The 27,046-nt window shown below is 41.6% G+C and overlaps 1 protein-coding gene across 6 annotated transcripts; it reads right to left on the bottom strand.

The window, feature by feature from the left end:
* Nucleotides 1-1,830: 1,830 nt before the first annotated feature.
* Nucleotides 1,831-26,399, bottom strand: mag (myelin associated glycoprotein). Of its 6 annotated transcripts, none has more exons than XM_085802304.1 (13): nt 25,877-26,399; nt 16,407-16,527; nt 13,492-13,598; nt 12,355-12,430; nt 11,896-12,264; nt 10,981-11,277; nt 9,193-9,450; nt 7,103-7,363; nt 6,582-6,890; nt 5,469-5,568; nt 4,745-4,841; nt 4,415-4,468; nt 3,223-4,106 (listed from the first exon to the last, which is right to left on the bottom strand). In XM_085802304.1, exons 4-13 carry the CDS (start codon nt 12,398-12,400, stop codon nt 3,948-3,950), a joined length of 1,950 nt encoding a protein of 649 aa, XP_085658430.1. In that variant the 5' UTR covers nt 12,401-12,430; nt 13,492-13,598; nt 16,407-16,527; nt 25,877-26,399; the 3' UTR covers nt 3,223-3,947. The 6 variants fall into 6 exon arrangements, with proteins under 6 accessions (XP_085658432.1, XP_085658430.1, XP_085658429.1 ...); XM_085802303.1 differs by lacking the exon at nt 25,877-26,399 and adding an exon at nt 20,402-20,538; XM_085802305.1 differs by lacking the exon at nt 25,877-26,399 and adding an exon at nt 20,402-20,538 and having other exon boundaries at nt 16,414-16,527.
* Nucleotides 26,400-27,046: the final 647 nt, after the last annotated feature.

Genomic DNA, 27,046 nt, shown 5'->3' with positions numbered 1-27,046 from the left:
CAAGGTCATCTCCCAACCCCACGCACACACACTTACTGACAAGATGAAAACAATGTGTCTCAAGCTTGAAAAAGGAAAGAAAAGACAAGTCTTAAGAAACAGACGCTTCACAGTTTGTTTCCTAACAACAATCAACTGTCTCTGGTTTGTGTTGTTTTTACTTTATTTATGTTGGCATGGAACTGAAGACAGATGATTTTGCTTGAGGTGTGAAAGAGTTGTTTAAAACAAAAGAGCAAGCAAAGTACATCATTGCAGAAACTCTACTGTCATTAACAGCGCTAATTTGCCAAGATTGCTAAACCCTGATCAGAATTATTGTGTCAATTGTATATGTAGAAAAGAAACGCTCCATAATAATAATTATGATCACCACAAAAAATAGTACATACAGACTTTCTTTACAACACACTGCCAAAAGATTAGGTAAGACTTATTCGATACTTCTACTTAAAAAAAAGAAAAAGAAATAAATACATGAAACCCCGATGAGGCTTTAGTTATTGACTTGCAGGCAGTTTAAGAAGGCCAGCCAGCATAATGTCATATCTGAAACCATCCAACACCATGGCAACTGAACAGTGTTTTTATAAAAGCTTATTACGATCCCAACAGCTGGATGACTCTGACTTTGTTTACATGCAGAAAACTGCATTTTTACCTTTTTTTTTTTTTTTGAAAGAAAAAATATTATTATTCAAGTGTTTCAACTCTCAAAGGCTCAAGAGCTCAAAAGCACAGGTGCCCTACCAATATATTAAGCTCTAAAGCATTTTGTCGAACTGCTGAGATTTAAAAAAAGAAAGAAAGAAAGAAAGAAAGAAAGAAAGAAAGAAAGAAAGAAAGAAAGAAAGAAAGAAAGAAAGAAAGAAAGAAAGAAAGAAACCTGTAGAATTAAATTCAGTGTTGACAGCCTGTACTAAAGATGACTTGATTCTCCTTAAACACATAATGCTGATAAAGATGTGGGAATGAAGTATGCAGCGAGTCAGCAGTCAAAAAGACACCAACAGAGACAGTGATGCCTTCACTTAGCTGCAGGTTAAAATGACTTTAATTATCACAGACAGTCTTTGAGGGTCCTCAGTTTTCCAGGTCGTAGCTCTCTAAGAGAGTTAAATGTTGGTCAACTGGATTTGGTTGTAGTTTCTGGAAGATATTTCACCTCTGACTGACTGACTAGTTTATCACCAATGACCTTGTAAACTAAAGCTACACACCTGGTTTTCCTCACGAGTCAGAACTGAAAAAGTCTCTTGGGTTTATACAACCAAGTCCAGTTGAGTTCAACTTTCTCAGAATATAACTGAGCACCTGTTCCAGTTATTACACTCTCCTGTATTCTTTGTCAGAAGCAACGTGAGGTTTCATCAACATGGCTCAAACACAGAGAGAGGTTCATTTGGGTTCATGTGAACAGAGTAAAGTAGTCCTAATGGTGTAATTTGGTTGTTTTCATATTGCCACTGCTGCCTATGAACAGTCTCTGCCCATACAGAGTTACCACAATCAGATGCCTTCAATGTGCCTTGAAATCACAGTGATTGTTAAACCAATTAGAAACAGCTCACAGAGACATGCTGCTGCCTTGATGAACCCAATCTATAATTTTAAATGAGGCAGCTGTAGTTCATTCTTGTTTCATAACGTTACATTTATAAAGCCTTGGTCGTAGCATGTGTATCAAAAGTAATTTCAGGCTTCATGAGGAGATGATTGCACAACTCCCTCTAGAATTCACTTCCCACTTGAGCCTCCTATCAGTACATGCAGTGTAGTGAAGTGTGTAGTTGAGGGAGAAATCAGTGGACGACTTGCATTTTTAATGCGGTAAATTATGTTGGGAAGTTAGCTGTTGCCTTAAGTATTTTAAAAAATCAAAACTGATTCATTCAGACAAAAAATATTTATCAGGACTTACACTGTTAAATTAATCCATCATACAATAAATAGTAAATATCTGCCTTGTTTTTAAAATATATGTAACTGAAACAGAGATATCAAAAATTACAATAAATAACATGTTGTCTTATTAGAAATCAAAGATTGCGTGAGTCAGTCAAGGCTGTAGTGAATTTAACACCGTGAACACAGTGGTGTAATGGCCTCTGTGGCTCTGGATTAACATTACAAAGTCTGAGAAAGGAAATCCTCTGTTAGCTACACCTGAGCTTGGAGATTACAAATTGAACAGATGGCACAGTTCAAAAGTGTGGGCAGGTGTTACATGAAAAAAATTCTTCTTGGATGCTTCAATTTTGACTATGCTTTTAAAATCTGAGAACAATGAATTGCTGGGGTGCCCCCCCCCCCTCATAGTTGATGGTGAACACAACAGATATTGCACTTCAAAACAGCTGCAACCACAGTAAATAATATATTTTCCTGCATGTAAACATCACCTCAGACTATAGTGCACACGAGTTAGAGGCTGTGTACTGTTTCCTAAGCTTATATCAAGACAGTGTTCAGTCAGAGTGGTTCAATGATGTGTGGCAAGGCTGTTTTTAGTTTGACACACTGGCTTTTCTCCATAGCTCAATATCTAACTATCTGCCTGATGACCAAAGACTCATGTGGGGTGTTTACTGTGTGTAGTGACATCCCTTTCCTTATCAATATACATCCTATTAATATATTATTAACACAATCATTAACCAGTTAGACTATTAGTGAGCTTTGATATTACATCATGGGGTTGATCAAACATATCTGAATAGCACAACCAGCTTGCTATAGTCAGCATCACTTTTTGTCATTCAAACATCTGATACAACCCTGTGAGGGGGGAAAGAAAAACAACAAAGCATCAGCTTCTCAAGTGAAGTGATGCTCGAGCTTCTCCAAAAACCCCACAGATCAGTGTCCTGTGATCTTTCAGCACGATATGAACACACACATACGCACACCAACGCGCATACACACAGCCACATTGTCTAAAAGAGATAACACTTTGGCCACTCACACACACACACACAAAGAATGATGTGCTTTAGGTCTGTTTTTTTTTCCAGATCAATCACAGAGCAAGGCCCCATGCCTTAGGGAGAAGAAGTAGAAGATGAGACAGACATGTTTGTGTTGGCCACAAAAAAAAAAAGATTTTTTTAACACATTCCACAGTTGGATGCTGCAAAGAAACTGTGACATTTTCCAGAATCTGACCAATACAAAACCTCTGCAGTTGTTTTCGAAAGTGATGGTAACATTTCTTTTTTTTTTCATTTATTATGAGAGGCCACTGAGTCACAGCACACATTAGATGCAATTATGCGCAAACAAGATTCTGAGATGCGTCTCCATCTCCCGCCTCAGTCGGTTATCTTCTTGGGATGTAATTAACCAAAGGAAAGAGAGAGGGGTCGTTCTCAGTTGACAGACACGCACAGAGATAAGAGGAGACAAAGCACGGTTACTCCCTGCCCCGATGCTTCGACTGGCAGCAGACACAGTGACAGTGACAAGAGCAAACAGTGATGAGATGGATGCAAGCACTTGGAAGTCATTTAACAATAACATCAACACTCACAATGAGAGTTTACATGGGGAAAGCAACAAAATCATGGCTTGGCTTGTTAACAATGCGTGTTTTAGAGCCCATGTATTAAAACCGAGACCGGAAATTTCTTATATATTGTCCAGTTGGGTCACGCTCTGACCCGAAAACAGTACCAGCTTTTCCAAACGATGGCGTATGACGGGGCATTCCTGTGGAGGAGGGGCAGCATGAGGGGGCGGGGGAAGTACTGGCATCGAGTGATACGTTATATGTGACACATCTGAAGAAATGAGAAACGAGGAGTCATCGTATTGCAGGGTGAAATCCAGATGAGGGAGGGAGGGGGGGGGGGGGCGTTGTTATACAGTTTATGGGCCAGAGGATGTGTGTGTGATGCGGGGCTGCCACTGCGTCTCGCGTAGCCGAGGGATCAGGGAAGGATCGCGATTCATTTGGCTTTGATTTCTGTGTAGTTGCTGCCGTCATCCCCCCTCCCTGAGGCCCCCTCCCTGGACCTGCCCCCGATGAACTCCAGAGCAGCGTAATTCAGCTCTTGCCTCTCCAGTCCTGCCATAGAGCCCACAGGTTGATAATCCCCGTCTTCTCCCTGCAGACAGAGGGACCCGATGAGCGGCACAAATCACTGGCGTGGTGCCGGGCAGCACCGCAGATGACAGAAAGTGTGTGACAAGACACCATAAAGAAGAGATGTTAGCGGTTACTGGTCGACATACTGACAAGGAGACTGAGATGTTTCCTGTTAGTTGGGCAGTTTGTGTTAGCAAATGAGGCAGCCATGCAGAAGGCAGTTCTGGAAACAAATGGCAGTGTACAGGACACAGAAGCTGATATGCGAGGAGATGCATCTGTCACTGAGGCTTGTGCTTTTAATGGGGATTTGTTTAGGAACCTTACCGTAGTCTCCTCTAGAATGGAGTTAAACTTTGAGCCCAACAGCTCTGTCTTAAGCTGTGCAAGAGTTAGGGGAGAGAAAAACAGACAGAAAAATGCAGAGAAGCAATGAAAGCAAGAGAAAACAGTGTTTGGAAAGGTCATGTTGGAGCTACTAGACTGCTGGTGGGAGAGATTCCTTCCATTACCTCGTGTTCAGAGGTCCAAAATGGGGTCTCACGATTTTTTAAGGTTTGTTTCATTACACAAATATACAACCCCAAACATCTTGAGAATGGTCATCCAACCCATCTTTTCATTATAATCATAATCATTGACATCAGCATGTCTCACCACTTTCTTCCTCAGATTTTGTTTGTCCTTCTTGACTGCGCTGTAGTACAAAGCTGGGTTCTCCAGGACCACGTCCTGCCTAGGGTTGCCATTCTCTCTGGGGGACGGAGTCACATAATCAGACTCGGCCTCGACTGCCACTAACGCAGGGCGACACGCCAAGCCTGGGCATCCATTTTAAAACAACAAGCTCTGCAAAGGTTATGCTGGAGGCCAACCGTGGCTGTGAGTGACGTGGTTATTTTTATGGGTTTAGTCGCTGAGCTCACGCCCACTTCAGGGGCGATTTGCCAGAGAAAGCTTGCGGAATTTGGGGGTCCAAATATGCCTTGAGGCAAATAATAAAGCACCTTGGTTAAGAGGGCCACCTGGGTTGTATTTAGCACAGCAGGTCAAGGATACAGAAGCAGTGTCAGAGCAGGGAATCGTGCCTGCAAAATATAAGGTTAGTCCAGCTTGCTAACCCACTCCACAAGGCAGCCAGTGTGGATCTCCAAGGATTTCAACAGGGACTCGTCATTGCAAATAAGCTGAAATTGCTCTGGAGAAAAGATTCTCGCGTCCACATCAGTCCCACATTCACTCATATACAGTGTGCATCAATGTGTTTTAGAATGGATGACTAGGCTTAAGTGTTTCCTTGGATTTCAGAAAATGCTTAGTGAGGAAAAAGGCTACTTCTGCCTCGCATTGGCCTCTCCATTAGTCGGACACTTATACTCACTTCTTGTTGTTGTGGCCGACGTATCTCACTGCTGCGATGATGAAGGCTATGACGGCCACTCCTCCAATGGTGCCAACTATAACCGCCATCATGTACTTTTCTGAAAATACAGATAGTCAGAATGAAATATGAGGTCCTGCCACTTAGATATGGGTTAACATTTTAAGTGAAAAAACAGTGCACACAACATTTTGTCACATTTCTACAGATTTCACACTGAAATCAACATCTTAAACCAAAAAGAAAAAAAAAAAGATGCTCTGCCTGGACTGTACAGTTAACTTAGAAGTGATCATTATCACATGTCCTCTCTGATTTCAACTCGGCCCTGGTTCGAGTCCCGCGTCGGGCGGCCCTTTCCTGCGTGTCATTCCCCCTCTCTCTGCCTACCCTTTCCTGTCTATCTCTACTGTGTGCTATCAAATAAAGGCAAAAAGCCAAAATATATATTTTTTAAAAACGAATAAAAAAAACAGGTGCATTGGGTTTGCCTGCGCAGCTGTGCAATTGTGTGTTTTTGTTTTTTTTTAAGTATATCTTTTTGGCGTTTTTGCCTTTATTTGATAGCACACAGTATAGATAGACAGGAAAGGGGAGGCAGAGAGAGGGGGGAATGACATACAGGAAAGGTCTGCCTGCGTTGAGGACTGTAGCCTCTACTGTACATGGGACGGCCGCCTTAACCACTGCGCCACGCACCGCCCCCAATTGTGTGTTTTTGACTAGACAAATACCTCATCAGCTCATATGTAAGATTTAAATGTTTAAATATATGGTTTCATTTATTAGATATTGTTGACATGGAGCTGTGGCAATGCAGTCTTTAGCAGATGATACTCAGATGACTCAAACAGGAGGAAACTCCAGCTGGGGACTACTTTCTGCTGTGGATCAATACATCCACAGCAGAAAGTGTAGTATATATAGTTCCAGTTTTCACTGCAGTTTAACCAGTACAGTAGTGTGATGTGTACATAGCTTTTGGCAATCACACACTACTAGAAAACAGGATCTATTCATTGTTCTCAAACGGAAAGAAAATTGTATTATTATCTCATCAAGTATAACAACAGGACTCAGAAGTAACAGGCATCAGTTTTGGTTTCTACTCACTCTCCTGCTGTAGCTCCAGGAGTATGCTCTCTCTTCCGTACATGTTGTAGATGTTGCAGTGGACGTTGACAGCGGGGCCGCCGTTGTCAACGCGCTCTCCTTTCTCCCGCAACTTGATCATGCCCGTGGAGGTGTGTCCATCTGTGTGCGTGTAGAAGTTGTACCGGCCGTCTGTTTCGTTGATGGTGACGTTCAGGTCGGGCAGGTAGAACTCGATGGTGGGCTCTGGGTTCCCTGTGGCCATGCAGACACACTGGACGCCCTCCCTCACCACTGTGCACTTTGACTCCTCCAGAAGAACTGGGGCATCTGTGGAAAGAGGCAGCACAGTCAACAGTTACAGTATGAATAAATAATAAAAAAAAAAGGTTTGTTTTTATGTTTTTTAAGTTTTTTTAAACACTGCAAATCAAACAACCCATAAGTAAAGACCTGTACTTCTAACAATCATAACTTTTCATGTAATTATGCTTTATTCTTCATCCTCCTTTTTCGCACAGCTGTTTGGTGAACGCACTTACACTCAACAGTGATGTTTAGGGAGCTGCTGGCTCGGCCGTGCTCGTTCTCAGCCAGGCAGCGGTACTGTCCATCTCCCTGTGGTGTGATCTCCATGACCTCCAGCACCGACAGCTCATCGGCAGTGATGGTGCCCACCAGCTCCCCATCTTTCAGCCAGGTAAGGGTCGGGGCCGGGCTGCCCTGAGTGCTGCAGTGCAGGGCCAGTGAGGTGCCTTCTAACACCGTCATTGAGTTGTTTACCAGGGGCTCGCGGGGAGGGTCTGCAACAAAAAGGGGAGAAAGGCAGGTTTTTTTTTTCTTATTCAGATTTAGAAAGCATTGCTTCATTATTCAGATAATTTGAAAATGCACAATGTCGTCCTACGTTAGAAGGCTGAGATGCAGCTTCTTTCCTGAGGCTGAGGCTCATGAACCATAAACCGTCCTCTGCACTGCATTGCACTTCACATTATAACTGCATGCTACCCCAACATGTCGCTGCCTAGAAATTTGTTTTATGTATTTATTATATAGGTTTTTACGTTATTTATTGTCGTCTTTTATTTTTTTATCTCACTGGTCCAGAGAAACACTTTTCGTTCTGTGTTTTTAACATGTAGAATGACAATTAAAGAATCTGAATCTGAATTTGAAAGGGATTCAATTTAGGTAAACCTGAAAAAGCAGAGGTTTTGGCAATTTAGGGGCAGAAGAAAGCAGCTGTGAAACAAGACCAACATATGACCTTTAGATATATACAAATTTCTGCAGTTATGGGGCCACTCAATCAAAACAAAAAAAATAATTTGATGATATATTTAAGTCTTCACCACCGCTGCTATGATTCAGTGTCACTCATTCATAAGGTTTTTGCCTGGAGCCAAATTATTCATTGATGTACCCCATCCTCTAAAACAAAGGACAACACTCCAGGTGAAAGAAAACCAGAATGATAAAAAAAACCAATCACTAAGATGTTTGGATATTTGGTCTCTTTGATAACATATGATCCAGATGGTCAAGAGATTTTCACCAGGGGCCATATCATTCATAGGGTACTCCTGCACTCCAAAATAAATAAAATCCATGATAAAACCTAGTGAAACGAAAAAATTTCACAAAACAAAAAAAAAAAAACTGTCTCTACAGCACTGTTTGATGAGGACGAGATGCGTTGGCGGAGCTTTGACCTAAGCTGCCACAAACATTTGCTCAGCTTGTTGCTGTGATTATGTGTGCAATGACTAACATCCTTCTTCTGGCTAAAATATAAAGTTAAAAATGACAAAGATCTAAGAAATAAAAAATAAATTAAAAGTCAGTTTTATCTTCTGCTGGCTGCTGTGCTGCTGATGCATGCACCAAGGGAATATAATAACACCGACGTGGTCAAAATTGCCTGTGACGAATTACTTAATTACACATCCAACAGTTACAGGAACATTGTCATGCAGTTGAAGTTGTGCATCTGGCCACCTGGCAAATGCAAAACCATTAGTCACTCTCGCCACCAACTCTCGAGGGAAATACCCAGCTCTTTAGCAGCTAAATGTTCCATTATTATTCCCCAACTTGTCATTAACTGTGTCTGTCTGCTGTTAGATCCACAGCATGTAGTGCACAGTGTGTTTATCAGAGCTTTCTCGATGACAACAGCTGCCTGTTGCCACAAAAAAGGAGGTTATGAGAACAGTGAGTTGTGTATCAGAGACTAAATAATGATCTGAAACTTGCTGTAACACTCCATCAAGCTGAGGGGAGCGGCAGATTTATAAAGTTTAATCATCATTGTTAATGTAGAATGAAATGCAAAAAAGAAGCTCACAGGAATGGTCACCAATTGTCATTCCAAGGTCAATACTTGATTTTTCTTGTTTGTTTGTTTGTTTGCACAAAACTTTGATTCATAACACTGCTAGTATGTTGTGTTGATTTGGGGAACAAGTCTGGTTTTCAATGCACTATTCCTTTACTTTGTATAATTGGGGAACTGAAGCCAGTTGTACATTTAAAACCCATCATAATCACTTAACTTGAATGTAATCTATTGTGTCCTCATGCTAACAGTAATGGAGTAGAGACATAGCAGCTTCTGTCTCAAGCGACTTACACTTGACAGACAGGTAGAGTGAGGTGTTCATCATGCCGTAGCCATTGTCCCCGATGCAGGTGTAGACTCCCTCCTGTGCTGGTGTCACATCATCCAGGGAGAGCGAGATGTTGGACGCCGTGTCCCACAGCAGCTCCTGGTCTCCAAACATCCAGGAGATCCTGGAGGGAGGGTTGCTGTCCACCTCGCAGTGCAGCATCACTGAAGTGCCCTCCATCACCTCCGAGGACACGTTCACCCACACCGAGCGTGGAGCATCTGACGGGACGAGGAAAACAGATCATTTCACTTCCAAGCACTTAATGGATCGGTCAACATGCAGTTCAGTACATAAAAGACACAGAACTGTAAAATGTTCTGGCTTGTTTTGGCTTCCTAGGGTCAAAATTCAAACTATGTGCATGAGGACTTGATGCAGACCGAAGGAATTGTAGCCTCTTTGCAACAGTGCACCACAGCAATAATATTCTGTATTTCTTACATGGTTCACTCAATCTGGAAGACTACACGATCAAATTTAACATGATAAAATTTAAAATCTGCTATTTTAGACAGATTACAGCAAAAGCTATTGGCCAAATACAAGTGTACATACACTCTCTTTATACTTCCATTAGATTTTTAGCTTTTTAGGGGGTTAGCAGAGTGGTTTTCTGACGTATGGTTCTGGATTCTTATTAAATTTGGTGCTAACTTTCTTTTGTCCAATACCTAATTGTTATATTTAAATCAATATCCAGCTGTACTTTGTGTTTATAGCAATTCTTTGCATTCTGACATGTCAAAGGGATAGTTCAACATTTTGGCAAATTGGCCCATTGCCATAATCCCTATAGTCATAGCAGTAGGTTTGTTACCTTTAATTGTCAGTGCAAGCTATTTTTAGAACGGCAGAGCAGAGCCACGAGCTGCTCAGAGCTACGCTACAGAGGCTCATGGGATTTCTTGGTTTCCCTCATCAAACTCATCAAATACAAAATCTAAAAACTCCAAAACGCTTTTGTGGACAAGTTGTGACCTGCACATTCACCACACTATGAGATAATGGAACGTTACGAGACAAAGTTGTTTTTAAGGCAAATGCAGAGACTGCTTGCCGAAAAACTGCCCCGACGGAAAAGCGCATCATTGGTTTTGCATGAATTTCCCTCTAAAACAACTCTGTCTCGTAACGTTCTGTTATTATCTCATAGCGTGGTGAATGTGCAGGTCACAACTTGTCCACCAGAGTGTTTTGGAGTTGTTGGATTGTGTATTTGATGAGTTTGATGAGGGAAACCACCAAGAAATTCCATAAGCCTCCGTAGCGTAGCTCTGAGCAGCTTGTGGCTCGGCTCCGCCGTTCTAAAGATAGCTTGCACCAACAATTAAAGGCAACAAACCTACTTCTAGGACTATATGGAAATTTGCCAAAATGTTGAAATATCCCTTTAAACAAAGACTGTGAAAACTGCCTTTAAGTGTTCCTTCAATCTAGAAACGACTTTTTAAACTGTTGAGTCGGATCCAGTCTTCTTTGCCAAGTGTCTGTGAGTCAGGTCAACTTGTTCTCAATGGACAGGATAGTTAGCTTTAGCATTTTTGAAAGACTTTATTTTGGAAACACTAAAGCATTTTTTTTATTCCAATAGTGGCACTGCATGACACATGGATTCATTTAAATTTGGCCAACCACAATAATTGCCTGGAGTTCAATAATGAGTATTCATTGTTGCTATGGTTGGAGCCCTCCATGTCATGTCAGAGCACAGGTGGAGAAAGCGGTAACATTGATGCTTTTTAACGTACACTTGACGTCCAGAGAGATGAGCCTCTCGTAGACCAGCGTGGTGTTGGGGTAGTAGACCCTGCAGCCCAGGAGCTGTCCGTTGTGCATGGGCCTGGGTGTGAAGGTGAGGGTGTTGGAGAGGACCGCCGTGTTGCTCTCCTCCAGGTAGTCGGACGAAAACTCCGGGTCAGGCAGGTAGTCGGTGTACATCCACTGGATCTCTGGAGTCATGTCGGGGCAGTTGTCAGGAGCGTAGCACGTCAACTCAAGACTCTCATCGCTGACTATCTCCTCTGGGACATCGATGTTGGGTTGATCTGGTGGACAGGAAGAGGAAGACATCAGTGGATTTATGTGATTTCTAATAGAAAGAGGGACTTTGTGCATAAAGCAGTATTTTATTTTCATGCAGAAATGCAGCTTAAAGTTGAACTGAATGAACAATGTTGTATGAAACAATAACATTTCAGAGTCCTTTCTAGAGCAAATGGGAAGCGAACTTGCCACACAACATTAAGTACTATGAATGGAAATGTACGTTGCATTGATTCTTCAGCTTTATTCCTCTATGAAAGTTGAAACATCTTAACTGAACAATCAAATTTCAAATTACACAACGTCAACAAACAAATCACTCAGATCAATAATTAAGATGAACTTGGAAGATGGATAGAACTGTTTTCATTTTCATCATTTCAGTCTTATTATCATTATTATCATTAAAATAAATTGTCATTTTACTGTCAGCTATGGAGCACTTTTATATTTCTGCTCCAGTAACTACATCCACTGTCTATTCATCATGATATAGGATGTATAGGGGTACACCCTGGACAGAATGCCTGTCTATCCATCACAGGGCCGAAATGTTGAGACGAACAGCACACACACAATTTAGAGTACATGTTACTCAGTATTGCGCTCATTTATCTTACCGAGAACTTTGAGCTCTGCGAAGTCTGGGTACGTGTACATGTTGGCTCCGCCGAGGTCAGCGCGAAAGTAGTATCTCCCTGAGTGCTCTGTGCCAATGTTGTTAATGAGCAGAGTGCAGTTCCTCTGGTGCAGGTCGCCCAGCAGCTTGGTGCGGCCCTTGTAGCTCTCATGCACGACGTCCGTTCGTGATTTGAAGACTACCGGAGGGAAGAGCTGAGGGTACGGCTGACCAAAGTACCAGATACCGTGAGTGCCGCGGTACGGCCTGATGCCAGACGGATACATGAAGGTGCAAGGGATGACCACGCAGGAGTTCGTCATGGCTGAGATGTCCCGAGGTACCCAGACGTTCCACTGGCAGCTGCCATCTGACAGAAGATCAGAGACAAATGTTGAGTCAAACGCGATAATACAATTTTACAGAAAGTGTCTATTAGAAAGTGTCTCGTGTTTATTACCGTTGACGATCAACAGCAGTGTTAAGAGCAGCTCCAAACCCCACATGGTCTCTGCTCAACGCTGGACCATAGACTTCTGCAACAGAGAATATTTGGACAGCTATCAAGAGAGGGAAAAATCCAAGTGTCTTTTGCACTGCTGGATGACTCAGATAGGCTACATCATCTGCAGAAATAACCACAGTTACTGAAAATGCTTCTGAGCCAAATTTATACCAATGGCTGAAATCAAGCAACCAGTGTACTGCACTGAGGCCCATCACAAAACAATATTGACTCATAGTCTTTTGTAATTTCATTGCACTTGTAATTTTCCAGAAACAGCTGATGTCAAAACAAATACAGTTTCCTTCCAACCACTTATTCAACTTATTTTGTAATGTTACAAAATAAGGCTTTCTGGGAAATCGTAACTTGTCCAATGAGCTCACCTTCTATTCTGTCCTTAGTGATAATTTGCATGAATTTGCATTATTCAGTTTTTCTCTGCAGATTTTGATTTAAAAAAGCAAATAGTAAAACAAAACTGTTTCTTCTAAGTTTCTAAGAATCCATACACTGCAGCCATAGTCAAAAATGTTTTCATCTCCAAAAGGACGTAACACACAGCTTTTCTCACAGAAAAAAACGGTGCTGCTTGGTGGAAGAGCAGGAGACACATAACGTCCTTTCAGCTAAATGAGTCTCTCTTTCTATCTTATTACTAGAACAAATGTCAACTGGTATCATCCAGTAGAAAAACACAACACCACACTCACACAAATACTATATAACACCATAATTCCAAAATAAAATCCAAGGTATATCACTGTTGTTCTGTAGACTGAACTTCCAAATTGTCTTCATGTCATATGGTTATCTATTATTCATGTCTGTGATTCTATTCCATCTGTATCTATTCACATTTTAAAATGCAGAGGTTGAATTTTTCAGCTTTTTTTGCCGGTTTGGAGAAATGCAGTGTTGCTTGTTGAAGCAGGCCAATGAAAATCAAAACCGTCTTCACTCTGAAAGCATTTTTGTTCCAAAGCAATAGAAACAATAACTGGCTGTTGTGTTAAAAACATGAACTTAAAAAAAAAAAAGTTTTAAAAAGAAAAAAAAAGGTTGTGTTGGATGTGTGGGTGTGGCTTTTACCTTGAAATGCTGATGGTAAAGACAGACAGGGGCTCTGCAGGACGGCTCGTCAGAGGCTCCACTAGAGGGTGTTCACTCACACCCTGACAGCTGGACAGCCTTCTTCTCTGTAACATAAAAAAGTAAATAAATAAATAAACAAACTAGTGACATCAGCATCATCAGGCACTGACATCACTCCAAGCTGTAGTAGAGTCACACCAACGCAGCGTCAGTCAACACCTGTTTACTCCCCCTCAGTGGAGTCACTCATTACGGCCGCTGTGCGTAATCGTCCAGCCAATGAATGACTCTCAGTGTTGGTTGAGCTCTGAACCGAAGCCAAACTCCAGTCACCACGTCATGTCATCATTAGATTAATGATACTATTTGTGCTAGAAATGAATCAGGATGTATAACAAGATTCACTGATAAGAACGTACATAAACAAATCAAATCACTTCTCTATTGTTCCTCCTTAATATCCAATAATATTCAACTTTTGTGTCTTGGTTTCTAACTGACTCTCCAGTTTTATTCCATTTTAATTCTTATCTTATCTGTTGCAAATGAAGTACCAACTCCAACTGACTAATGTATATCAACCCTACTCATCAGTGACCTTAAAAATCAATAACGGTTGGTATTCAGCAGTGGTTTGAATATTGAGGGACAGCTGTGTCTTTGGCACAGGAAATACAGTAGATGTAAAGACCCATTTTACCTCATTTATGCTTAAAAATGCTAACAAACAAGGATGTAAGGCTGGATTTTGTTTTCCACTGCTGTGAGAGGAGGAAGGTGTTTGACTTCTCTGTTGCTAGGTTGCTAGGGTAAGCTGGCCATTGAACAATTAAAATTCCTCATACATCATCAACTATGGTGTAAAAAAAAAAAAAAGTAAAGTGCCTCCATCTCCATCTATAGTTATTGCCTTTCCATGCCAAACATACTGTCCTTTCACTTTAAAATCAATTTGTCTCATCAGCTGATATGTAATTAAAATAATCACATGAAGTGCAGTCGCAGGATGTTAATGATACGGTATTAAGCTGCTACAGAGCAAAAATTAGAAACAATCAACAGCAAATTACATCAAGTTAACTACTGCATGATATTGCATATCATAATATCTCTGAAATGCCTTATGTCTATATAGGATTTTCATGCAGTCTGAGCCCTGTACGCTACAGACTATAACAAAGCTTATAATATATATTTGATTTAACTGGAATCTATTCTGAACACTGTGTTTTGCTACTTAGCATCAGATCATATTCCCAGTTTACAATCTGATGCAGCAGCAGAAAAAAAACACAATTCCTCCATTTACACCACTGTACAATGAAATGTCATTTACTCATCATATTAATTCTATAATTGGCTTTTACAGCTCGTGTTCTTAAGGAAATCTACATGTGATATACTGTAGAAATAAAATGTATATTAATATCATAACGACTGTTACTTTGGATGCAGAATTAATACATGCAGAAGGAGAAGCAGAGGATTTAGCCTCATGCTGTAGCAGCCGGTGTGTGCAGATGGCAGGCCTAAGAGTGGATTGTGCTTTTGAGCTTCATGATTAACACATCCCAACATCCCCCAGAGAATCTGTGACCAATTTTAGCCTCGTTGATGGAGAGAAGTGAAAAATTCTCTTCGTTTGACAGTGTGAGAGAGGCCACTTATTTGTCATGCTGCTGCTCATCATGCAGTTCCACAGGCACATAGCCTCAGATGCATGGAAACCTCAACATGTAAGAGGAAGGTAGGAAGTTTACTCGTCTTGTAGTTAGTTGCCTCCTTTTCTCTCCTTTGCCACTTATTTTTGAAACCGGCAATAACTGAATCTTTTGGCCACTTGGGGGCAGCGAGAACAAGCTGTGATTATAATAGTGTCACCTGTGAGCCTGTTTGTTTTTTACACATCCAGCTGTTAGAAAACAACATTATCACTTTTCTGGAGGTGTGTTTCTGTCCAGCTGGTGAATAGAAGTCTATTATTTCTTCTTTTTAGTAGTTTAGTAGTTTTAGGGTAACACTTTAGAATGAGTACACACTATTAAGCATTATTAAATACTGAATTCTTCCTTTATAACGCATGAATATTCATTATAGTATGTAGTTTATAAATACAGTTAGTGCTCATCAATGATGAGTAAAATATTTAACTGTGTTTCTAAACTACATACTAATGAGTATTCATGTGTTATAAATGATGAATTCAGTATTTAATGCTTAACTAATGCTTAATAGTGTGTAGTTATTATAAAGTGTTACCCTGTTTTAGTTCTAAACCAAATCCTGGAAGATATCTGGCTCTTTAGCTGCTCCTCCAGCCAGTCTTTAACTCAGTTTTCACCATTTGGTGCTGAGCAGGTTGTGTGCTGTGGGTTTTTAGATCTTTTTGCTGAGTGACAGACAGATGAACAATGAGCTGAAACTGGCTCCACTTCTCCACCAAAGCTGCAGATTGGGACGATAATTCTCTGGAAGTTCATCACTCCCACACACCATCTCATCTCGTCATTTCATACCTGGTGACTGTACAAAATATTGATCACGGCTTGTTAAAAACCATAAACATCACAGTCATATTTCGAGACGTCTCAGCCCATAATGCCAACACTGTGGTCTGTGACAGTCATAACTTTTCTCCAATGTTGTGTCAAGCTCCACCATCTGCACTACAACAAAAGGCCAAGAGCCGAGGCGAGTGCGTCCAGGCAGAGGGGCCGTGCGCGAAGCGACAGCAGGAGAGAATGGAGCCGAGCAGCCAGGCAGGGCCACTGACACCACCACCACCACCAGCCCCAACCACAACGGCCTCATTGATGGGGCAGACAAACGGCTGGCACAGAGCACAGAGCATACGTGCGCACACTTACACACACACACACACACACACTTACACACACACACAAAACACTTGCCTCATACCAGCCTCAGCACCAGGCTCCTGCTCCCTCTGAGTCCTGACTTCTTCTTCGTCTTCTTGATGTTTTTCTTCTCCCCGAGTTGCCTCGTCTGGTTCTGAATCCAAGACGTCAGATTCTGAGAGAAAGGACAGAAAAAGGGAGATAAAGAGAGATGCTGGAGGGAGACAAGCAGATGGGGAAGAGAGGGAGTCTGTGTGAGCTCTGGTTTACATGTGTCGTGGGCAGCTCTGAATATGCGTTCAGGCATTTCTGGAGCCGTTCTATGGCCCACTCAGCATTCCTCTCCTCTGTTGCACCATTTCCCATGTGTCTCCGGGCCTTTAACCCTGGACCTGCATCACACCTTCTTCTGAGGTCGAAGGAAAACGTGTTGACTTTAGCTGACCTCTTTAATGCTAATGGTGCCCAAGACACGGGGCAAAAAACTACAGGGCAAAGGAGTGAACAGTGAGTCAATATCATCAGCTGTGTTACAGCGCCATACCGAGAGTAGGAGGAACATAAAACTTGTGAAATAATTATGGTTACGTAAATGACAGATTTACATTAGTCAAATTAGATCTTAGAAAGGGTCATGTGTTTCTAAAGCTTAAGAAATATTTGACTCATGAAAGTGTTTGAACCTTAAGCCACATGAGGATGTACTTGAACTTCAGAAATAGAGGAAAAGCTCTCGGGGCACAATCATTGATCTTTCCAGACGTACGCAGATCTAATATTTTCCCTTCTGGGGAATGTTTGTGGGCGGGAAACACAAGCATGTATCTAGACAGAGGTCCGCCTAGTTTACATGTAACAGTAGAAAGGGCAACTTGTCCACCAGTGGAACTTTTTTTTTCTTTCTCCATCCTCATTGTTACATGTTGGGTGAGTCACTGTATCCAAGGGCCGTTAGGCCACCAGCCAAGTGATGGCATCGACCGAGTGGTGGATAACCTCAAGGGAATCCCTCTGTCAACAGTCTGGAGACGAGCCGGAGAGGAGAATGCAGCATTGATGGTCTGGAGCTGTGTACAAACGAATACTCGGCATGCCATAACCAACCCCCCCCCCCACCACCACCACCATCACCATCACCACCCCCTACACACAAATGCAGCGTAAGGCATGCCAGCACGCTTCTCAGTGTGGGCGTGCAGCTATGCGACCTGCCTCTGCATCTCCTCATAAGCTCAGCCTGCTCTATTGTCCTGCTGGGACTGTAGTCATTGTATATGAAGTGTGTGTGCGTTAAATGTGCGAGAGCTGACGCATATAAGTTAAGCAACATTATATCATTTGTATCTGTGGCTTTTTTACTCCCAGAGATGAAAAAAAATAGACTTCAGAGAGCTATTCAACGATGCTTTCAAAGTAAGACATCTGGAAACAGAGGAAATGTCAATAAAACAATATTTAGACCTGGAAACATGTAATCTAAAAAGTACATCAGTGCACATTGATCTTTATCTGATCTTTTTGCTGCACAACTTGAGCAGATCTTACTCTTCCATTATCTGAGGTAATCAAACCTGAAAATGACGACTGATTGCTCATCACGCTTCAGGGATACAGATGCTGTCTGAACAATCATCTCTGCTAAATTAGGCCACGAAACCTTTTTATGACTCATTTTACATGATTGAAATTGCTCGCACAAACGGCCGACTGTGCCAAGAAGAACATTTTCATTGTGAATATCGTCTGCGGCCCGTGCACAAGAGCCGTGCCGTAGCTCTTGGACCGGGGGGTGAGGAGGGGTGGGGTGGGGATTAAAATAATGGGAACCTTGTATGCAGAACACTGCCCATTGTGCGAGGGAGAAACTGGAGGAATTTTTCCGGAACAGGCCCGCTCACAGCTTGGGCTTTGCTGTTTGACTGTGACGCGCGTTGGTCCACCACAAGCTAAGGCCCCCACTAAAATACTCAGAGGAGCAGATGGTCTTAAAACATGACTGCTCCCCCTCCCACACATGGCGCGCTGAGCTGTGATGAGTCCAGTGCACAATACACACTTATACGCACGCACACACACACACACACACACGATATGAAAAACATAAACATGCAGATATGCCAATATGCAGTCACACAGTCTGTCCAAGGTACAGCAGAGTGCTGGCATTAAAGAAAGAGTCAGACTGGAATCTTGTATGTGATTCTTCTTGCTCATGATGTATGTCGTTTTTTATCCACACTGTTCCCGTAATTTTCACTTATCAGTGACATTTTATTATCGTAAGTGATTTAAGGAAACTATGGTTCTGTTTGAGGTGTTATTCTGATGCCAGTGGGTGTCACTTCCTGTGTAAAACCATCATTAAGTATATTTTCCACCCACAGATGAGACACAGGAGTAAAAAGGGGTTTTTCGCTCAGACCACATCAAGCGATCATGACAGCAGAGTGAGATTCACTTGGCTGATCACCAACACAAAGAAAGGGAAGAGGAGCACCGATAGCTTATTTCCATCTTTTCTACCTGGCAAACCCTGTGACTCTGGCCATCCCCGGCCCAGTGGGCAGATGGCGAGCCACAGGCCTCCTCTATCATTAGAGTGCTCTTCCTTCCGCTCTGAACAAAAGGGGGCGACAAACAGAGCCGTCACCTGTTCAGCCACACAGAGAAATAAAGTGTGGATCCCATTCCTCTGCTCCCTAAACTGATAAAAGTGAGGAGAGATCCACCAGCCTTTGCTCCTCCATCAACACTCGTCTGGTGTTTCGAAGCATTATGCATCTTTGCACTAAAACAACAACATGAAACACTGACCTGATGGGAGTCAATGTAATCAGTTTGGATCTATCTGTTATTATATGACAAAAACACAATGCATTATCATTAAAACCTAAACATCTGCAGAATCTGTTGCTGAAAGTTTCATTCGATGAAGACATGTGCTACACACGTCCACTGATTTTTACCACACACATTAATCGGCCTAAAGGGGAAACAGCTGTAATTAAAGATCAAAATCTAAAACTGAAATATGGTACCGCTGATATGATTCATCCTACCTTGGGGGGGATTTTTGGCTTTTTGGTTCTGTAATCTTGTTGTAAATTCTCCAATTCAGCTGTAAGTTAGAATTAAAATTACACTGCTCCACCACCACACTGATTAATGAAACATTTGTCATTAACACATGTTTTCTGATTTTACTCAGTAAAACTTTTAGATGCAGGAAAACTGTGGCTTTAATCACTGTGTCATTAAAGAAACGGTATCTTTTCACTCAATTGAATAACGCAGTTAAATTACTTGTAAAAACGTTTTGGTTGGCTGTGTAATCGGAAGCTTTTCTACCTGGCATCAGATCTCTGTTTGCTGTGGTAATACACTCTGGCAATTACAGACACGGCTCAGTACTAATGGCACAGGCAGTGAAATCTGTCCAGTAATAATTGGCTGGGCTTTTAGCGGCCCCCGCTAACATTGACCAACACACACACACACACACACAAGAAAACACACTCACTCACTCATGTGTGCAGCCTTGCACACCACAAACTGTTCACTCATGCACACATTCATTTCAGTGCACACACATACACACACTCAGTCATTACCTAACTAGGTCCAACTTGTGACTCATCCAACTCTCAATCTTTTCACCCGCTCACTCGTCACCTCATCCATAAACGCTCACGCTCACCCCGACTGTAGGTGTTTGAACTTAAAGAGCAAAAATAACAAAAGTAACAAGAGATCTAGATAAAATCCAACTGGTTGCATCAATAACAATGGACCCTCTGGGACTTTAATAAATTGAAATGCGTCGTAAGCACCCCACTGCTGCTGCTCACTTGCACGGGGAATTCACAGAACGTCATTAGAGGTTATTGGTTATCATTACTGTTATATTAGATCCTCCCTTATCTGCACACGTCTCCATCCTCCTGCTTCAAAATCTCACTATTCCAAAAAAAAAAAGAAAAAGTCCAAGTGGTATAAAAAAAGGAAAAAAGCCAGATCAGTCAAATCATATAGAACCTGCAGCGCCTCACCTGTGTAGGTGATTTCCAGGTTCAGCTCCTCCTGTGTGAGCGGTGCCAGCAGCCTCCCTTCTGTCACTCGCATGCAAAGCGTCACACCAGCCTGTCGCCAGCAAGACCTCTCGCCACTCTCTGTACCAAGCCCCAACGGTGGGGAATAAACTGCTCCCCCTTCCCCACTGCTGCCACCAGCATCACCATCACCATCACCATCACCCCTCCCATATGAAAATCAGCCCTACAGTATAGCAGCATTGTTCTAAGGCTCGGCCCTGAGGGTGAGCCATTCATAAATACACACGGGGCCACAAAGGGCCACACTGTTCCCCGTCGCCCTAACAAATATGGGTGAGGCTTTGAGCTCAGAGGCTTTGGTTTACGCTGGATGGAACTGAGCATATTTGATCATTTTGGATTGATGGAGTGCGCATCCACATTTTTTTTTTGTTTGTTTGTTTGTTTTTGAGGTCAGTGTAACAGAAGGCAGGAAGTGAGTTTGGGAGGGGTTGATGAGGATGTGGAGGAGGGGGAAGAACAATATGAATCAAAGCAGCGTGGAGGCTAAAAAGCCTTTGACTTTTTCACACATTTGTCACAGATGTGAGACTCGCAACACATCAGAGGCCAGAAGAAAAGAAAAAGCAGAACATGTGTTTTTGTCACCTACCACGCAGATACTGGTATCCTGTCATTTCACTACTGAACAAAAAAGGCCCTACTGTATAGAAAGGTGAAAGTTGTTTTGAGTAATATTGTGTTCTTTTATTGTTGTTAAAGTCTCGTGACTGCTACACAATAATGAAGTGAAAGTGTTTATTGGTTTGATTTACTCTCAGGAGCCGCTTCATTTCACGTCTGACATTTGAACGTCTCTGCCTATAATGTTCAAAGATGCTTCGGTATTTATAGCACTGACATTATAGTTAGAGATGTGTTGTGCTGGTCTAAATATTGAGAAGTGTTTGTAATATTATCTTCATTATGTACAGTATTATGTATAAACCAATGTAAGTAAGTGGCCTCTGTAATAAATATAAGTATAATGACATATTTCTGAAAATGCCAACAAAAACTTTAAGAAGTTTGTTAGGATCGATCAAACAGGTATGTCTATGAAGTACACACACACACACACACACAGCACAGGCAGGATACAGGAGGGAGATAGGGGAAAGTACTGTATTTAACACCGTGCCATGCCCTGAATGAATGTGATGCAGACTTAAGTTTACACCATTTGTGTTAAATGAGCTGCAACATGGTTACACACTAATACGGCTCATTACACAAAGTCACTTGTTGCTTCAGCACAAAGCTGCAGAGTTTTATGTGACGGTGCGATACAGCCATATTCAGAGTTTATAAAAAAAACAGAAGAGGATACTCCAGATGCACAACAACCTGGAAAACATCAGCTACAAAATGAACATCACCAGCTCTATGGTGCCTTCATGTAACACGGTAGAGATGGGAAAGACAGGTCAAGTTGCTTGTTTGCATGGTTGCAAACTTAAAACTACTGCACAACATCACGCTACATCCATTCGATTTGAGTTTAGCTAACGTGTCCCATTCATACTTGATAAGCAGCAATATCAGTTCTATGGGAGTTCTCAGAAAAGTGGGAATTGTTGATGTTAAAAAACAATTACAAAATCTACTCATGTGACATTAATGCAGCATTAGTGCAAACGCAACAGAAGTGATGAAGCCATAATTGAAAATGCCCGTTGTTATTAAGATTTAGTCACTGTCATTTGTGCTAATGCAGACATCTGTTAGTTCACAGATGAACGTCACAGGCAAATTTTATATTGACGCCTTAATTGCCTTTGCTCTGATAAGTCTAAGAATGGTGATTACTACAGATGAGTACAAATCTGTTGGACAAGACTGAAATAATTGCTTGATTTTAATGATACACTTGACTAGAATCTGGCTTCATTATATCCCACTGTATGAGAACATCTCCACAACACCACAGACTCCTCCTCAATGTCCTTTGAATGAACTACACAGTAAACTGATGTCACTCTGGAGCTGCTTTTAAACACAACAATCATCTTGTTTTTACTGAGCAATAGTTGTACTTTTCTTCTTTTCAGCCCTCCACATATTCAACAAGCCACTCTAATCTAAAGGTAATTGGGCAGCCTGTGACATTGTGATGTGATGGGATTTCTCCTAAAGCTTATTTTTAAGGTCTATTTACAAATTCCCCATATTGCTGTTTGGTCATTTTAAAGGGATAGTTAAACATTTTGGCACATTTGCTTATTTCCATAATCCCTATAGTCATATGGGGTAGGTCCATTACCTTTGATTATCGGTGCATGTTGTTTTGTGATACGTGGGGCAGAGACGCTAGCTGCTGAGCGAACACAAAGGAGGTGAATGGTACAGGTCCCCTGTCCCTCATCAAATTCATCAAATACACAATCCAACAACTCCAAAATGCTCTTGTGGAGAAGTTGTGACCTGCACATTCACCTTGCTATAAAAATAATAATGTAACATTACAAGACTGAGTGGTTTTTGAGGCAAATGTGTAGCCGAAACTACATTCCAGACATGGATGCTGGCCGGAGGGATTTCAAAAGTGCAAGTAGTTCCGAGTATTCGCTTCATGTCTCATAATGTTACATAATTATACATGATTATTTCATAGTGTGGTGAATGTGCAGGTCACAAATTGTCCACAAGGGTGTTTTGGAGTTGTTGGAGTGTGTATTTGATGAGTTTTGAGTGACATAATTAAAGGTAATGAACCTACTCCTATGACTACAGGGATTATGGCAATAAGCAAATTTGCAAAAATGTTGACCTATCCTTTTAGGGCAACTGCAGTTATATCCAATTAGAAAAATGCAGGTACGTTTATGCCAGCCATCAACCTGCAGAGTCATCCTACCCACTACTAACATTTATAAAAACACTACACATTATTAAGCTTTAACGTGTAGTTGGATGGTGCTGTGAAACCCCAGGACTTGTGAACACATCCCCCTCCCTCCTGACACAGTAGCCATTGTCTCCCTGAGTCCTTCTAGGACAGAACAGCTCAGCTCGAGCCTGACACCGCACAACACTGGGAAGTCGATGTGCACAGATAATTGTCTTTTAATCACAACAATCCCCTTTTCTCTGCCCTCACTCGTTTGTCTCTGTCTCTTGTTTGACCTTTGTCTCACAGTTGTGACTCTTGTGGCTTTTAGCAAGTTCGAGCAGCCACACTGAGACGGTGAGCTTTGTGATGGAAGCGGGGCAGCAGCTAAGGAGTCATGGGCCCCCACAGAGGAGGGACCATGGGGCATCTTGTACTCACTACTCACAACTGGAAAACACTTCAAATATTAATGCACCTATCAATTATCCATCCTGGGCCTGAATGAATCAACGTTTTTTTGATCAGCTACCAAACATTGATGACACATTTCCACCTGTTCAATATCTGCTTCAGTCCAGTATTTTTTACCTCCTTCTACACAATACCTCATCATATCATGCAGACTATCCTGAGCAAAAAACATCATCAGTTGCCTGTTTGAACATTCAATATGCCTCATGTTTTTGTGTTTTTGCATGAAGAAATAATTGCTATAAACATCTTTGACAACAGTCTGTCTATTCTCATATGAGCATCAATTGCATTTTATGTTCCACCCATGCATTTCTGCATAGCAGTCCGGTTGAGTTGTTATTACCAGGTGAGTCTGACATGAAATTGTTGTCCATCCTCTCAGTTTCCTTAACGAGTTGGAAATGAGACAATTCTTAAAGCTATTAAAAACATTTTTTAAGAGGTCGTTCAGAGATTGTTTTGTTCAGTTTTAGCTTCTCTTTGATGACTCACTGCTTAATCTGAATTCAAACCAGAAAATATGTGCAACTGGGAACTTAATCACTTTCCAAGGGCTGGAAAATTTGCCATGATTAAATTTTCATTCGTAGAGAGTAAAACGCATATCAGAAACTTCATAGTGTAAACAGAGTAGACACACATACACAAGATCATGCCTTCACAATACTACAAGGTGGATGGAGGGCTGTATGGGAGTGAGAGGGTGAGTGGGTGGGTGGGTGAGGGCGTGTTGGGATTGTGCTGGACAGAGATGGGTGATAGAACACCACACTGAGAATGGATCCATTGTCCCTCTGTCCATTTTACTGGACAGAGGCAGTGGATGGCTGCCATTTGCAAACCAGAAACAGCTGGAGAAATGCTGAAACTTTGTGTTTCCATTGTTCTACTTATCTGGTGTTCACTTAAATCACTAGATGCATGCACATTTATCTATTGTACAGGATCCTCTCTGACAAAGTGGGACGAGGACGGTGTATAAATCTACAAAACCTTGTACTCTCTGGGAAAAAAAGGGTAAATATTCCCTAGTCCCTAGTCAAACCCAGAAGGTAACACCTAAATATTTAACTTGGACCTATTTCAAAATGCTCTCCCACAGGGACTTTGACTGGGGCTTTGGAAAGATCCTAGATTAATCCTGACCCATCCATCCTTCAGCTTTACTGCTTTTTCTGGGGTGGGGTTGGGGGTCTATCATAGGCTCTTATAGGCTCTAATAAAACATGCGTATTAAAATTAGCTTTAATAAGGGTGTCATCAGAAAATATAATCCGGAGAAATGTTTGTGTTTGGGCAGCCAAAGTATTGGATTAGAATTTATAATGAGATTATTGACCCCATTCAGGGCCTTTTATCCACAGTCCTGTTACAGTTTGTTACACAGGATTTTTATTCCCAAAGGTGCAACTAATCTCAAATTTGTCCTACTTGGCCTAAGTTTCCATATTGCTCTCCAACTGTCCTCCAATAAGTGCAGATTGGATATGGAGTTTGTTTAATGTGCAGGTCACTGTGGGCCATGATGAGAGATGACACCATTCTCAAATATTTTCTCTTGTTGGTTTGATTATTTAGACTACTGGTTCTATGTCTCACTGAAAACTGATCGTACAGGATGAGAGCAAATGACAGTATTTGCATGAAATGATCGTTAACGAGGCTGTGATGAGAAAGAAATGTGAAAAAAGTTTTCTTTTTTCTTCTCAAATTGAAAGATCATGACTTTTCCTAGTCAGCAGCAGTCAGCAGTCTTTCAATGCACACTCAGATGGATATGTTGTATCATGCATAAAAGTATTTGCATATGGTTCTAAATTGTAATCCATTAAACTCTGTTACAACAACAGATATCAAACAGCAAATAGGTAGACTGCAATAATAAAATGAGTTGGCTGAGCTCATTAGATTAGATTAACAGTAGATGATCTGCACATGTAGACCACGCTGTGCTGTGATATCTGCCCCTGAGTGTTGCCAATAAATGACCACTCACTGCAATTCTGTTGCAAAGACAGGATTTTAAAGTGAGGCATTTAAACCCAGAGGAGAAAAAGGAGAGAAAGAGGGAAAATCTAAAAAGTAATATGTAATAATTAGAGTTTAGAGAGCAGCAGAGCTCTTACCTTATCAGCTGATCTGAAGCCAGTGAGGAGCTCTGAGTCGTCTTCTCTCCTTCGACATTTGCTTTTTCTACCGCTCTCTCTCCTCCCTCCTTTTCCTCTCCCTCTGTCTCTCTCTCTTTCCCTCTCTCTCCATCAGCAGATTGGGTCTTTGGCATTCAAAACCTGTGATGGAAGGGCAAGTCCACCCTTTTAGACAGCTTTCAGGTTTTAGATTTACATCTTATTATTACATGACAGGACAATTCTGCCTTCTCTCTCTTGAAATGTGCCATGTGGCTGTCCTCTCAGCCTCTCATCAAACATCTGAGATCTGGTAACATGAAGGGAGAGTGTCTGCAAAAACAGTGCCATGATCAGACAGACTGTGAACCAGCAGCACCAGCAACAGTTTCACCTAACACCACTTTATCTGGAGATGAAACTGAAAGTGTACCCCAAGTACCCATACCAATCTCTCATTGCACATGTGGCAGGTCATCTTTAGACCTGATCATAATTTTATCGAGTAAATGTTAAATTATACATGGGAATAATGAAAAATTAAAAAAAAAAAAGGCTTAAAGTTAAAAAGTATGGCTAAAATTGAGGCAAAGTCATATTGCAAAATATTCATAAAGAGCAGAAAGCAAACATAAAAAAAAGATGACCACTAAGAAATGCAAAAAAAAAGAGAGCGATTGAAATGACCACTTCGACACACAGTGACCACCTTAGCTTGTGTAGATGGGTTTTGGGGGAGGGGCTTCCACATGCTTGTGTCCGGGGAGGGGGGAGTGTCCATGACTGCAGGGTAACTGAAAAGACAGCAGATGTTCATATCACTTCACATTTGATAGAATAATCAGTTATTGATTTACACTCATTTATTCAACTAAACATTCTAACTATTGACAGTGCACCGTTTAGTCTATTATTTCCAAAAGTATTTACATTTGAGCCCAAACTTATTCTTACAAACTCAACTCAACTCTCAACTCAACTTTATTTATAAAAAATCTTACCAAGGTGAGGTCATAGTGATGTCAGTGTGTTAGACTGGTGGCACTCTGGGAAATGTAGTGTAGTAGGCCTAGTATCTCAGCTTGGGCTACATCAGTTTTGATCATTCACCTCTCCAGTGTTGGCGTGGTGTAACACTAAATCAGCAGTTCCCTCTGAGATGAATTTGGA

The sequence above is a fragment of the Trachurus japonicus genome, chromosome 16, assembly GCF_045865225.1.
Source record: "Trachurus japonicus isolate A0001 chromosome 16, Traja_1.0".
NCBI lineage: Eukaryota > Metazoa > Chordata > Actinopteri > Carangiformes > Carangidae > Trachurus > Trachurus japonicus.
The sequence above is the reverse complement of the archived record's forward strand: the minus strand, read 5'-3'. Positions and strand labels throughout refer to the sequence as shown.

What these genes read in the sequence shown, in the direction of transcription:
- mag (XM_085802304.1), bottom strand. Translation starts at nt 12,400, where the DNA reads ATGTGGGGTTTGGAGCTGCTCTTAACACTGCTGTTGATCGTCAACG. An exon ending in CCTAAACATCACTGTTGAGT is followed by an intron (nt 6,891 to 7,102) that starts GTAAGTGCGTTC and finishes CTCTTTCCACAG; the next exon opens with ATGCCCCAGTTCTTCTGGAG. An exon ending in AAAATCTGAGGAAGAAAGTG is followed by an intron (nt 4,469 to 4,744) that starts GTGAGACATGCT and finishes ACTCTTGCACAG; the next exon opens with CTTAAGACAGAGCTGTTGGG.